General features: G+C 52.0%; 3 protein-coding genes across 3 annotated transcripts; 2 read left to right on the top strand and 1 right to left on the bottom strand.

Moving 5' to 3' along the window:
- Positions 1 to 92: 92 nt before the first annotated feature.
- AYO20_05260 (hypothetical protein) lies at positions 93 to 4,025 on the top strand (the record flags this gene model as incomplete). Its single annotated transcript, XM_022643554.1, has 3 exons — positions 93 to 301; positions 348 to 3,625; positions 3,682 to 4,025. 3 exons carry the CDS (start codon positions 93 to 95, stop codon positions 4,023 to 4,025), a joined length of 3,831 nt encoding a protein of 1,276 aa, XP_022500422.1.
- Positions 4,026 to 5,202: 1,177 nt separating this feature from the next.
- Positions 5,203 to 9,285, bottom strand: AYO20_05259 (hypothetical protein; the record flags this gene model as incomplete). Its single annotated transcript, XM_022643553.1, has 2 exons — positions 5,203 to 6,410; positions 8,100 to 9,285. The coding sequence occupies 2 exons, from the start codon at positions 9,283 to 9,285 to the stop codon at positions 5,203 to 5,205; spliced, it is 2,394 nt and encodes a 797-aa protein (XP_022500421.1).
- A 526-nt stretch (positions 9,286 to 9,811) lies between these two features.
- AYO20_05258 (hypothetical protein) lies at positions 9,812 to 11,753 on the top strand (the record flags this gene model as incomplete). Its single annotated transcript, XM_022643552.1, has 4 exons — positions 9,812 to 9,948; positions 10,298 to 11,270; positions 11,328 to 11,438; positions 11,487 to 11,753. 4 exons carry the CDS (start codon positions 9,812 to 9,814, stop codon positions 11,751 to 11,753), a joined length of 1,488 nt encoding a protein of 495 aa, XP_022500420.1.
- Between the last annotated feature and the right edge of the window lie 361 nt (positions 11,754 to 12,114).

Below are 12,114 nucleotides of genomic sequence, written 5' to 3'. Positions count from 1 at the left end.
AGCTTGTTTCTTTCCTGCTGCATGACTTAGCCTTTCTTTACTCCTGTTTACCTCTCTTCCTCCCTTGAAGCAGCCCAGCACCACATCCCATCATGGTGCGCCTCAGGGAAATTCCACGCACGGCGACTTTCGCGTGGTCTCCCGATGCGCCCTCGTCTTGGATCGCAACTGGCACGAAGTCTGGTGCCGTCGACGTCGATTTCAGCAATGAAACTTGTCTAGAACTTTGGGATCTCGCATTGGACAGTGGTGAACAGAGTCAAGAATTGCAGCCCTCCGTCACCATCCCTACTGAGACGGGGTATGTGGTTCTATCCGTTGTTAGCACGTCCACTGACAAGTCGCAGCTTTCACGACATTGCTTGGACACCGGCTCAGGCTGGACACAAGAGAGGGATTATTGCTGGAGCATTTGACAACGGGTTACTTGGCTTGTGGGATGCGGATAAGGCCATCACGAGCACGGCAGAAGCCTCCATTTTCACCCACAAGATACACAGCGGGGCAATCAAGGCCTTACAGTTCAATCCCAAGATACAGAATTTTCTCGCAACGGGTGGTGCCAAGGGAGAACTCTTCATCTCAGACCTGAACCACCTCGACACCCCCATACGACTTGGAAGCACCGCTGCCCGGGCAGACGATATCGATTGCCTCGATTGGAACAAGAAGGTCTCAAATATCCTGGTCACGGGAAGTAGCGGAGGATTTGTGACAGTATGGGACATGAAAACAAGGAAAGAGAGCTTGACGCTCAACAACTTTCAACGCAAACCGGCCAGTGCTATTGCCTGGGATCCTGAAAAGCCCACACGATTGATCACTGCTGTGCCGCTGGAGCAGGAGCCTGTCATTCTGGTTTGGGATCTGAGAAACTCGAACGCGCCCGAAAAGGTGCTTCGCGGGCATGACTCGGGGGTTCTTTCGGTCGCTTGGTGCCCACAGGATCACGACCTCCTGCTATCTTGCGGCAAGGATAACAGAACCATACTATGGAACCCCCAGACTGGAGACGCCTATGGCGATTATCCAGTTGTGACGAACTGGACGTTCCAGACAAGGTGGAACCCTCATAACCCGAACATGTTTGCGACCGCGTCTTTCGATGGCAAACTCCAGATCCAGACTCTACAGAACACCAATCCGAGCACCACGCAGACAGACCAGAGCCAGGCTGCAGATGGAGAGGATTTCTTCTCCAGAGCTCAGACACAACCTCAGACTTCATCTTTCTCCCTTACCAAGGCACCGAGGTGGCTAGAGCGACCCGTTTCCGTGTCTTTTGGCTTTGGTGGAAGAATCATCAGTGTGAAACAGGCAGACCCTGGGAAATCAAGAGCTTCAAAGATCTGCATCAGCAAATTCGAGGTCGACTCAAATGTTGGGAGCGCAACGGAAACCTTCGAGAAAGCCCTTCAGTCAGGTGATCTTACCAGCCTGTGTGAGGCCAGGGTCGCATCTGCAAGGACTGAGGAAGAGAAGGCTGATTGGAAGGTCATTGAGACTCTGGTATCTAAAAATCCTCGAGCAGAGCTGGTGAAATACCTAGGTTTTGAGGACAAAGCCGAAGACAACGCAAATGGTGTTGAGCAGCAGACCCCAGAGGACGACAATTCCAATTCAGAAGAGCAAAAGCCGTCCGTCAACGGCGCCTCAAAAGCTCACAAACGGTTCCAATCTATTTTCGCAAGCTCCGCCGATGGAGACTTTTTGGCAGAGTTGGCGGCCACGAAGGGTACCAGGACTAATAATCCCTTCCAGATATATACGGGATCCGAGTCCCAGGCAGACAAGCAGATCACAAGAGCCTTGATACTGGGACAATTCGAGAAAGCTCTGGACGTGTGTTTGCAAGAGAACAGAATGTCAGATGCTTTTATGATCGCTATCTGCGGCGGCGAAGCCTGCATCAAGAAAGCTCAGGAAGCATATCTCGCCAAACAATCTGGAGGACCCAACTACCTGCGCCTACTCGCTTCGGTCGTGGGCAAAAATCTATGGGATACAGTTCACAATGCTGATCTAACAAATTGGAAGGAAGTCATGGCTACGCTGTGCACGTTTGCTGATGAGCAGGAATTTCCAGATCTTTGCGAAGCGCTTGGCGACAGGATTGAGGAACAGATCGATGATCTTTCTCCTGTCTCACGGAAAGATGCTTCATTCTGCTTCTTGGCTGGCTCCAAGCTGGAGAAGGTTGTCGCCATCTGGATCCAAGAGCTCAAAGAGCACGAGGAGGCGGGAGCCTCGGAAGCGGACGCATCTTCAGCATTTTCACTACACGCTCGTGGTCTTCAAGACTTCATCGAGAAGGTTACCATCTTTCGACAAGTGGTCAACTTTAAGGACGGAGAGCTGTCTAAGACCGGGGAGTGGAAGCTGGAAGCTTTGTACGGCAAATATCTGGAATACGCCGACATTGTCGCTGGTTCAGGCCAGCTAGACGTTGCCCAGAAATATCTGGATCTGCTTCCAGCAAGCTATCCAGGTGCGGATGTTGCGAGGAGCCGCATCCAACAGGCAAGGAAGAAGACTGCCGCTCCAGCTGCTGTTCCTCAAGCTGCCCCTATAACGACAAGAAACAAACCTCTGCCAGGCATGTCACAATTTCAGCCTCCAACAACTGCGTTTACGCCACCAACTCCTCAAGTTCCGACTCCTTATGCCCCAAGTGCCCTACAGCCGAGCAATCCCTATGCACCACCCACGGCCATCAGTACCCCATCCAATCCATATGCACCCGTTGGCGGTAGTTACCAACCCCCACAACAGATGAGAATGCCTCCCGGCCCTCCTCCCCCTGGTCCATACATCACCCCACAGCCTAATCCCATCCAACCGCCTCCCAGGTTCAATCAATCTCCAGCCATTCCTCCGCCATCTCAAGACAAAAGTATGTCCAACTGGAATGACATCCCGGAAGGGTTTGTCAAACCTCCCACTTCGAGAAGAGGCACACCCAGCGTCCCACCGCAGCCTGTTCAGAATCCATTCAGCCCACCGCCGCCGCAAGTGACGTCTCCTCCCACAGCTCCGCCTTTTGGTGCGAGACAGAGAGCCTCGCCAGTTCCCCCTCCACCGAAAGGGACAGGTCCACCTCCGCGAGTAACGTCTCCTCTAGGTGGCCAGCCCTCTTTTGAGCGACCTGCATCGGCAAGCAATCCTTATGCGCCGCCGACCGTGACATCACCACCCATTGGGCAGAATATCATGTCGCCGCCGATCCCCAGGGGTCCATCTCCATACAACGCACCTCCTTCTCACGCTCCTACACCCCCGAACAGATATGCACCGGCAGGAGGCAGCCAACATGCGACTGCTCCGAATACACGTCCATCTATCGCACCTCCACCCCAAGGCTCGTCCTTCCAAACGCCTGCTCCGCCGTCAAACCCCTACGCGCCGACCCAGCAAGCACAACCAACGCGGCAGACGAGCTACGGTCCACCACAACCAACACAGACACCGCAGTCAGCTACAGCGCCACCAATACCGACACCCCAGCAACAATTCATCTCAGGACCACCTCCCACAGGAAGTGGGCCAGGAGCCCAAAGACCACCGTCTCGGCCTGGCACTGCGGGTTCAAACAAAGCCTCCGCTGCACCTCCGGTGCGAAAGTATCGTAAGTTGAAAATGTCGTCGTATCTGATTCTTTGAAACTAACGGATTCTTGTACAGCCAAGGGCGACCGAACACATATTTCCCCCTCTGCCCAACCAATCTATACCATCCTCTCGTCCGAGATGGCGCGTGTCAAGGCTCGAGCTCCACAGTCATTTAAAGCACAAGTGGTTGATACCGAGAAGCGGCTAGATATCCTCTTTGATCATCTGAACAATGAGGATCTGCTTAAACCGGATACAGTGGCGCAACTAGTTGAGCTAGCGCAAGCACTAGAAGCAAGGGATTTTACCAGGGCGCAGGAGATACAGATGGATGTGCACACGAATAAGGTGGAGGAGTGCGGACAGTGGATGGTGGGTGTGAAGAGGTTGGTGGGCATGTGCAGAGCCACCCCTTGAGGTGTTGTTGACAACACTTGGAAGGCTGTCGACATGTCGACCTGGGCGAGGGTAAAGTTTTCTGAGCAGGACGACGGGGAAGGGGTTTCTACGAAGACGAGCATGACTACACGATTTCCCATGCTAAGGCGGATGGGTGGTAGGATAGAAGAATATCGCGGACATGACCAAGAAAGTGCAAAACCCTTGCCAGGACGGCCGACTTGACTTGTATTTCGGAGCGGAGCAAGCGACAAACACCAACTTCTCTTACTCTGCTACTCTTCTACTCTCCTGCCCTGCCAGTCTTTTAGCCTAGAGTACCATCATCCACCATGTAGAGCGACATACGTATGTCCACGCGAGCCATGTACATACATACGTACATAGCTAGATTACTCGAGAACGAAAAACCCAATTGCCATACACAGTTTGATCCTAGAGGGTGAGCGAAGGCCGCTTTAACCTGAGCCTTCACTGAGCCTGTAGCTGAGCATCACTGAGCGCTCCCTGAGCAAATACGCTGAGGGCCTAGTCTGACCCCCTTAGCCATATAACCTGCCTCTCGGCTCAACATCTATTTCAGACAGGGCGTCAGGAAGCTCGCAGATTCTCTGCCCTTACGCTGCTGCCTAAATTTCCTTGTGGGAAGTGGACGAATGTGTAGGCTGTGCTGTAACGCATTCTTCGGCGCCCCGGATCCAGAATGATCTGAATTATAGGGGGGAGAAATCTGTTAGAATCCTACGGGCCTCGTTTTGGGATGTAGAGGGGGCCGAAATAGATCTTCATCAGAGTTGTAGAATCTCCTTTTGCCGGCTGCTAGGATCGAGGATGGGTATTGGTTTCTTCCCTCCTTTTAAGACTTCAATCGTCAAGTTCCCATTCCCTGGCCCTCTCCCCTGCGAATCGACTCGCCTACCCTAAGTACAAAATAGCGTCCCTTGCATCCCTTCAAACCACTCGCCTCGATCGGGGAGTGCTATATCCACGGTATGAGGTACGGTGAGGCGTTTTGATGTGCAGAGGAAGTTCGAGCTCAACGAGATATGTTTTCGCATTGGCTGCGGCACAGATTGTGGTTGGTTGCGTTGTACTCCATCGTAGGTTCGGAAACATTCTTGAGGAGGACTGTAGCTGGATCTACGCGTGTTGAGATGTTGTAGGACGTTAAGGATTGGATTATCTTGCATGCTCATTAGTTGGTTAGGTACAATGTATCAGAAGAGTCCAGGGTAGGCTGCGTTTTGCTTCGAACCAAAGCAATGAGTTCGATTGATTGCCCTCTCCCCAAATCCGCCCCCAGTTCCCAGCTGATCATCATGTGCCATTCTATCCTCTCGAAAGACGCCCGAATCCCACGAGACGCACGCTTCTCTTTTCCTTGATCGGGAGGTGGAAGGATCGAATCGGGCGACATTCCAGCTTGTTTAATGAGAAGCTCCATGCAACGTCGGTCAAAGCAGCCTCTGGAATATTCTATCCAGAGTATGTTAGGGTTCAAGCCTGCAGCAATCAGGATGTCAACTATCTCCTTTGGCGTTTTCGCGTTGTGAGGGAGTTTGTTCTCCGTAGGCCCTCGATGTCTTATAAGCCCTAGCTTCCCTGGACAGGTATACCCTGCGCGCCGAACTTCAGCCTCGAACATGGTGTTAGTGACCCCTTCATTGTTGATAACGCAGCTCACAATGATTTTACCATTTCCATCACGAACAGTAAGTTCGAGGAGATATTGGGGCAGATTTCTTCGCTCCTGGCGGTACACCGTTTCAAAATCGACAATGAAAATGCGCCAGGGAAGTGTCACCTTGAAGTGTCTGTACTCCTCTGCTCTAGGGGGATCCTTAGAGGCTCTTGTTGCATGATCATTTGAAAGGAGGCGTGGTTGTTGGTGAATTGACCAATACCAACTCGAATCTTCGGCTCCAGGCCAGACTTGTCTCCAAAACTGATCACGAATGTGTCGTCGGATGGCGGCGTTTGTACAGGGGATCAGGGCACCGCAATCTCGCCAGGGCTTTCTAGGAGGCTCAACATATTTCCTTCTCTTTTGATGAGGTTCATAGTCCTCTTGCGCTTGGAGGAGATCGATGTAGATTTGCCCTTCAGAAGCGTCGACATAGAATGGTTTTCCAGGAGTTTCATAGGAATACTGTGCCTCAGGAGGTTCAGGATGGTTCGAACGCCCGGGATGTTCGTGACTCTCGGGAGAAGTGAACTGCGTCGGAGTTTCTGAATCGTCAGACTGGCTCTGAGTAGCTAGGAGGTCGAACTGCCCGGCGGCCTGCACGGATGTGGGTAGATTTCCAGGATGCTTGTTATGCTGCTCCGATGAGCCAAAGTTGTCCCTATGATGGGGACTCCAGTAGGAATTCAATGCCACTCCCCTCACAGCTGGGTTGTTTTCTATGAATCGGCGTCAATAGCTGTGTGCTGATTCAGTACTGCCCAAACACAAGAAGTGAAGCAGGATAAACAACTTTGGGCTGGTGACTGACACATGACGCTCCCCAATCAAAGTGCAGACGGAGAGATTCACCAACTCCCATGATCCTCTGACTAGAACAATGAAGTGGTTCTGTGGTTACTGTTCGTAGTGCGCGCTCGAATACTTCCATACCTTTTAGAGACTTCGATAATGGCTCTAGTGTCACGAACAGCTTCTTCCAAGTGCCCTACCTTACCCTCACGAAACGAGAGGGTGAGGCAGGGCAGGTGAATCAGGTGTGGTACACAAGGCAGTCAGGAGACGAGGCTACGGCACGAGGCTGTCAGGCTAGAGCACAAGGTTCTCTTGATGCATTCGGCCTAGTGCACATCCCACGTGACAGTAAACTATGCCTGTCTACAAGTAGTTCGGGAGAGATGCTGGAACTCCTCAGACAGAGGCCCTGCACCAGTCCTGACTGGTTGAAGAGAGTTTCGTCGCGGGGCTGCCAGCTGGCAAGTTCTAAAGCTCGTCTCAACTCACGACCCTTGGCCAAGATTGTCATGCACAAGCACGTCAGGGGAAGAAACGAAGCTCTCATAGGGTATGAACTGTCTAAGAGCAAGAAGGCCTGCGTTCGAAAAGCTGTAGAGTGCCGAACCAGGCCGCTAACCCTGCCAGCCAAGCCACTAAACCGGCAAGTGTGGCCGAGATGGCAGAACCTCGGTATTGATGATTTGCTCAGGATATATATTGAACTTGTCACATATATTTCCAATTCATCCCAGTAATTAGCGACGCTTTGGCCGAGCGGTTAAGGCGGTAAGTGCAACTGCGCCCATAAGTTTATCTGATGATCTAATTGACTGACTTTGGAATTTAGACACCCTGCTACTCTTGAGTTGTTGAGGTGTTCTCTTCGGAGGCACAAGTTCGAATCTTGTAGGCGTCGAAATTTTTTTCCTCCTTCAGGGAGCGCTCAAGAATCGGAAGCACTTAGCAAGCAGAAGGCGAGCAAGGGTGAGCAAAGCGAACGAGCGATTAATCATAAGGAGACGACGAGGAGCAAGTTTTTGCGCTTGAAACTACCTACGTACCTACCCAGGTACTCAATAGACAAGACGGACGAATGAACGACGAGATTTGAGAAGAATGGCTCGCAGAACCATGCACGCATGAGGCCTTAGGTATTCAAGAAAGAAAGAGGCCTACATGGCTCGAACAGACCGTCTGTGCATATAATGGGTCCGGCGTGGTGGGTTGGGCCGGCCTGCTCCTCTTGGTCACGCGGAAAGGGTCTGGGATAGGTGGGTGGATAGAACATCACCATCAAAGACGCTTTCATGGGCAGACGCGGTAGCAATAGCAAAAGCGGGTTTTAGTCGCTTCTTTAATCGAGAAAGGGTAGTTCTTCGTTTGCTATCGAGGGGGTATGTGTTCTCATTGGAACATTGGCACGCTTTTGACAGTGAAATCCAACTAACATTCAAGACTGTCTCGAAGCATTGGAAGCTCAAAAGGGTATCATACAACTTCTGTAGTCCGTGCAATAGCTTCCAGCAAAAACAGAGACCTTTCCCAACTTATATAGTACCTGCTCAGCGGCCCTCATCTGGACGGCAACGTGAATGGCTGCGCTGGTCTTGCAGTTGGGAAATTCCTCGAACTGAGTAACGCGCCTTTCAGCGCACGTATCTCGTTCCTGAACTTTGTCGCCTCATTGACGGGCGTTTGCTTCTTTTGTTTATTATCTGTGCCTGTCGCAGTTGATGTGCCCGGTCCGCTGTAGCTGGAGAATGATCCCATGAAGTCGACCTGGAATGGGTTGTGACTTGCTTCGAGTTTGTCAATGACGGCTTGAAAGCCACTCACAGAATCTTTCAGGCGGTCTTGAGAATAGGTATTGTTTTGGGAATTGAGCAGAGAGAAGAGCGTCGAGTGCAAGGAGCGCAAACGCGAGGACTGTGACGTTGTGGGATCTTGCGCGTACAGGTGGTCATTATCTGGAAAGGAGGAGAATGACATCGCCCGAGAGGGCCGGGGGGACGTTTGTGTTGCGACATCGCGGTGGAACAGTTCTGTTGGATCTGAATCCACGGATTCAACATCGTCGTCTTCTTGAGCTTTTTGCTGTTGCAGGACTGTGCTGCTCGGTATGTAAGGGATATGGGATACGGTGGATTCCAGCTTCTTGTTGAGAGTTTCAAGGTTTGTCTTCGCAGTTTCTGCAAGGTCGTGGCGAGCTTCGGTAAGGGATTCGATCATGGGCTGCACAATGTATTTGCTTGCGGCCCATGTCAAGGCAGACGCGCCCGCGAAAACGTAGGCTGCATGGGCAAGGCGTTCGAAAGTGACCAGCGGAGGTGGTTTTTGGGGTTTCAGCAGAAATTCTGGATAGGTGATGATCGGGGGAACCTCGCGCTTCTGCGCAACCGTGGTGGATTGCGATCGCGCTTCTTTACCGACTGGCTTTGTGGTTGACTCCGTCTCTTTGCCTTCTGAAGCCTGCGTCTGGCTGCTGTCGTGTATGGTCTTTAGTTCAGAGTCCTCATCAGAGGCCGTCGAAGGACTTGAGTGTTCCGGGCCAAGGAGTTTTTCTATCTCTTCTGGCTGTACACCTTTCTGCTCCAAGAACGCAACTTTGCGTTCTCGCGAGGCATTTTGTATAGACTCGTCTTCGAGGAACTTTCGGGCTTGCTCAAGAAGAGGTATTTCTGAAGGTGGCGGAGATGCCTGTGTGCTGGTATCTGGGGGCTGGTCATGCGAAGAAGAGTCCCCGTGCTTTTGCTCTGAGGTGTACTGCTGCTGCCATGAGGGAATGGAGGGAGTCTTCTTGGGATCTTCGTGGACCATATTGTAGCGCCAGCGACAGTGCGTCAATACATCGAGGAGGTTGCACTTGGAAGAGAGACTGCGACACTTTCACACAGTACATGGAGGATGACCGAGACTTACTGGGGAAGAATGCCAGCCTCGGCTCATTAATATGGCGGCGAAAGTGGCGCTGGCGATACCGTTCGTTCCTGTGGCTGGGTCACTAGCCACAGCAGCCACGCAGCCACAATGCTGGGTTTGGCGGGAACAGCCACAGTCACCAACCATTTCCCACGCATTGCATTGTTAAGGAAGTTGCTGCATCAGATATTTCGCTACTTACGTATTTCGGGATTTGAGTCACATCGACAATCAATCTTAATCATCGAACCATTTATTTAGACCTGTGCAAAGCCGCGAATATTGCTTCTGGATCTCAGGGGTCGCATCTAATCAAGAAAACACGACCTCGGACGCGAGAATTCCACGAGAATCCAGGGCCAGACGCAGACCACCAAAGGCGGAGAACCTAGGCATTTAGCCGAGCTTGAAACCTCAGAGAAACATGACAGATAGAAGCCGACGTGTGCGACGTCAGATTAGTGAGGCCACCGAAGACTTTACAGAAGAGTCAGATCTGGGCAGCGGTGAAGATTATGATCCAAGAAGAACAGACTCAATGAGGCGAGCAGGCAGATATGAGTAAGTGCGCAGTTCTCGTTGTGCGCAAAGACACTTTTGCTTGCTTGATTCCACAACCTTTTGATGGAAAGGCTCAATCATTGTCGCAGTTGGGATCCTTTGTGGGTGCAGCTCATTGTCACCAAAATGAGGATCAAACCAACTCCTGGACTCAACAGTGAATATCTACCTGGACACACGTCGATTCACATCCAGTCGCGTCAATCTTGTAATCGCTGATTTGGCCCAAATTCTCTGTCACGTCTCCTGAGCGACCGAGAAAATAAGCCATAACAGCATGTTCCACTTTGTCTTTCACTACATTATGCTACGCACCTCGTGTCGGCGCAAGAGCTAATTAAACTTCTAGTTCTTCGGCGGCGTCGACCCCGGCGTCGACCCCGGCGTCGTCCAGGCCACGGCGATCAGGGGCATCAGCTGTTGCAAGCAACGTTTCTTCCGCAACTGTTCAGCGTGGGGCGGGCTCTGCAGACGACAGACGACAAAGCCTCAAATTGACCGTCAAGGCTCCTCCAAGCAAGCTGCGAGAAGTCATGCGGGCCAACGAGGTTGAATCTCTCCATGACGTCCTTGGGGGCGGCCAAGTTCTTGATGGTCCGCGAAGCAGTCGTCGTTCTGCTTTGACTGCTAGAGCCAGCGCTCGAGGTAGTCGGCGGCCGACGTACGCAGAGTACGGTGAGAGCGATATTGAAGATGAAGAGGACGAGGACGAGGATGAGGAAGAAGAGGAGGATGAAGACGAGGACGAGGAAGAGGAGCCTACCGACTTCGATCGGCTCGGCGCTGAACCTGAAGGTGGCACCGACGATGAAGACGTGGAAATGGAAGACGCGCCTCCTCCGCCTCCAGCCAGACGCCATCTTCCTCCTAAACCACCAAAGATAACATTGAAACCACCGGCCAACAACAAACCGGCAGCCAAACCCAAACTCATCGTCACTCCGGCAAAGGTTGGCCCCCTTAAGTCTGTTGAGGAGCAGGAGATGGAGGATGCATCAGAGGATGTGTCGGACGAGGAAGAAGACGAAGTCGGCAATTCATCTGACCTATCTGATGAAGACGAGGAGCCCACAATAAACGTGCATGACGAGGACGCGGAGGGTGAGGAAGAAGAGATTGTGGTTGAGGAGGATGCTCCAGGTGAAGACGAGGAAGTCGACGACGATGACGATGACGATGACGATCTAGACGATAGCAGTGACGAGACGCCTGCCTCTGGTGCTGCCACTCCTGATATCACTAGACTGACCAAGAGGCAACGGGGTAGGCCAGAGGATCAGGGCACTCTCATGGCGTTGGACATGGCACCGCAGCAACGAAAGGTATGATGCAGACTATATCGGTCACGGGCAGTTGGGCTCATCGCTGACTGGATTTAGTTCTTCACGGACGAGGAGAAAGCAATGAAGAAGGACGAACATGCCAGAAAGCGAAAAGAACTCACCAAGCGCAAAGTGCAGGAGGAGAAGACGGCTGCTTTGAACAGATTGGTACGCAAATATCCCTGTTTCCTCTGATTTGTGCTGATTGCATCTCAGCTTAAACCTCAAGTCTCAAAAGCGCGAGGCGCCGCTCCAAAGCCAGAGACCTTGGCTGCGGCAGCGGCTGCTGCTGCTGCGGCTGGGTCGCCATACGAGGAAGAAGACCTGCCTCAGAGAGCCAATCCACTCTATACCAGATGGATCAGCACGCAAGAGGGTGTGAGACTGGGGGTGCCAGAAGAATGGTTGGGGAAGAAAGTCGGCCGTTACTTTGGCCCGCTATACCCTTCGAGCAGCAATATGCTCATTCAAGAGACTGAATGATGGCATGTCAACGGCATTTGATGTCCTACCCAGCTACAACTTCTCGATATGTGAAAGGCCAGGAGGATCTCCGTGGCTGGGACGAAACTTCATGATGGGCTAATGGATCTGAAGATACCAAACACCTAAGACTTAGCCAGCGGCTTTGGCCATCAAATACCAGCTACCAGATTCCGGTAGCTCTTAGCATAGAATTCTCAAGTCAGCAGCAATTAAACTACATGTGAAGGCACTGGTTGTCCTGGAATCCTTGAGCAATGTCTCAATAGTACTTCTTCAAACATCACGGTGATGTTTGTAGTGCTCTGTACCTATAGGTCAGGATATCTCCTTGTTGTAGCCCAATATCCATTGGTCACGG

This window comes from Fonsecaea nubica (genome assembly GCF_001646965.1).
Source record: "Fonsecaea nubica strain CBS 269.64 chromosome Unknown Scaff30, whole genome shotgun sequence".
NCBI lineage: Eukaryota > Fungi > Ascomycota > Eurotiomycetes > Chaetothyriales > Herpotrichiellaceae > Fonsecaea > Fonsecaea nubica.
Note: the sequence above shows the minus strand (reverse complement) of the source record. Positions and strands in the feature narration are given on the sequence as shown.